This window comes from Manacus vitellinus, unplaced genomic scaffold, assembly GCF_001715985.3.
Source record: "Manacus vitellinus isolate BGI_N305 unplaced genomic scaffold, ASM171598v3 scaffold_62_pilon, whole genome shotgun sequence".
Lineage (NCBI taxonomy): Eukaryota > Metazoa > Chordata > Aves > Passeriformes > Pipridae > Manacus > Manacus vitellinus.
The window spans coordinates 1,289,579-1,291,190 of record NW_021940704.1 but is presented as its reverse complement, the minus strand read 5'-3'; the positions used below and the strand labels follow the sequence as shown (position 1 = coordinate 1,291,190).

General features: G+C 61.3%; 1 protein-coding gene across 1 annotated transcript in view; it reads right to left on the bottom strand.

The window, feature by feature from the left end:
* The window catches only part of LOC103754956 (BTB/POZ domain-containing protein KCTD12), a 1,021-nt gene extending 509 nt beyond the window's left edge, over positions 1-512 (bottom strand). Inside the window, 1 exon segment of the mRNA XM_018083253.2 lies at positions 2-512. Within this exon segment, the coding sequence (XP_017938742.2) occupies positions 2-423 (422 nt within the window). The 5' untranslated portion in view covers positions 424-512.
* Between the last annotated feature and the right edge of the window lie 1,100 nt (positions 513-1,612).

Here is a 1,612-nt window from a genome sequence, read left to right as displayed (position 1 = left end):
GGCGCCGGGGGACAGCTCCTCGGGGTCGCTCTGGCAGGGATCCTCTCCCAGGGAGTTCTGCTTGCTCAGCTTCGGCGCCAACATCTTCACCAGCTCGGGCAGCATGAAGTACTCGGCCTCCCGCTGCAGCCGGCTCCGCTCCGGGAAGTGCTCGGGCAGCACCAGCTGCTGGTCCCGCATGTAATCCAGGATGTAGCGGAACAGGAACCCGTCCCGGTCCACGAAGAAGCGGCCCTTGCTGTCGCGGGCCAGGGAGCGCACGTTCTTCTGGGTGAACATCTCCCAGAGCAGGGAGCCGGGCACGCTCACCAGCGTGGGGTGCCGGGTGATGTAGACTTGCCCACCCACGTTGAGCTCGATGATGTCAGGGAAGGGGTTGTCCTCGCCGGGGTTGGCACAGCCCGCGCCGTCTGCCAGGGCCATGGTGAGCTCCCGCTGCCTTCCCACCTGCGGCACCAACCAGACACGGGGCCGTGTTAAACCTGCCGGCACGCACAGCTCCCCCTGCTGCCCCCGTCCCAAGGGATCCCGAGGCAGGTCACACATCGAATCATACAATCATTCGGGTTGGAAGAGCCCTCTAAGATCACTGAGTCCGGCCACTGACCCAGCACTGCCGAGCCACCACTACATACTAAATATTAAATACTTGCTTTGGGTCAGCAAGCAGTGCAGGACTAGATCCTCATCTCTCCTGAAGTCTGGAATTCATCTCCTCACCAATCCCTGGCTCTTGGAATAAGCAGCATTAACTAGTGCCATCTTCCTTTCCAAGGCACAAGGGAGGGACCGTTCAGCCTGGTCTGACCACACCACCTGCACTCTCCCAGCAGTCATTCCCGGGGCTGGGGCTCGGCCCCTTTGCCCAGGAAGGCGCAGGGGCACCGGATAGATGTTGACAACAGGAAAGGCAGGGCTGTCACACCCTGGGGCAGAGCAGGGACCTGCCAGCTCCGCATCCTGCCGGGCAGGAGGAGCCCCGAGGCTGCCAGGGGAGGAGCATCACGGCGCAGGGTCCCTGCCCAGCCAGGGGGCTGGAGGGGTTTGTGCTCGCACTCCAGGAGCACCCACGGGGCTGCCAGAAAAGCAGTGCTTAGATAGCACCGTGAAGGACAGAGGGACGGTGCCTTTTGGCTCTTCTGCTCCGTCCTTGCTCCTGGAAAGTGCTCAAAGAGACTCGAAGCCAAGCTGAGAGATGGCAGAACCTCTCCAAGGGGCTGGGACCAAGACAAATACCGGGCTACTGGTACGGCCTCGGGCCAGATGCCACGTATTTCTACGTTTTCCAAAGACAAGGCGATTCTTGGATATCTCTTGACACTGCAAATCAGCTGCTTACATAAACCTGGCTCAGCAGGCAGACTCTGGATCCCGCCTGGCCAAGCCGTGCTCCGTGCGGGGATTTGGGTGAGAAGGGGTTCCCTGTGCTGGCAGGGCTGATCTCCAGCTCTGCCCACTCCCTGCGTGCTGTTAGTGTTGCCCTGGGGCTGCTCGGAGGTTGGGACCCCCCCCGGAACTGGTCCCACATCCCAGAAACAGCACTAAGTCTCGCCCCGTCCTTCTGTCCTGCTGTGAAGCTTCACAGGAGCAGCTCGAAAGGATCCCAACACAA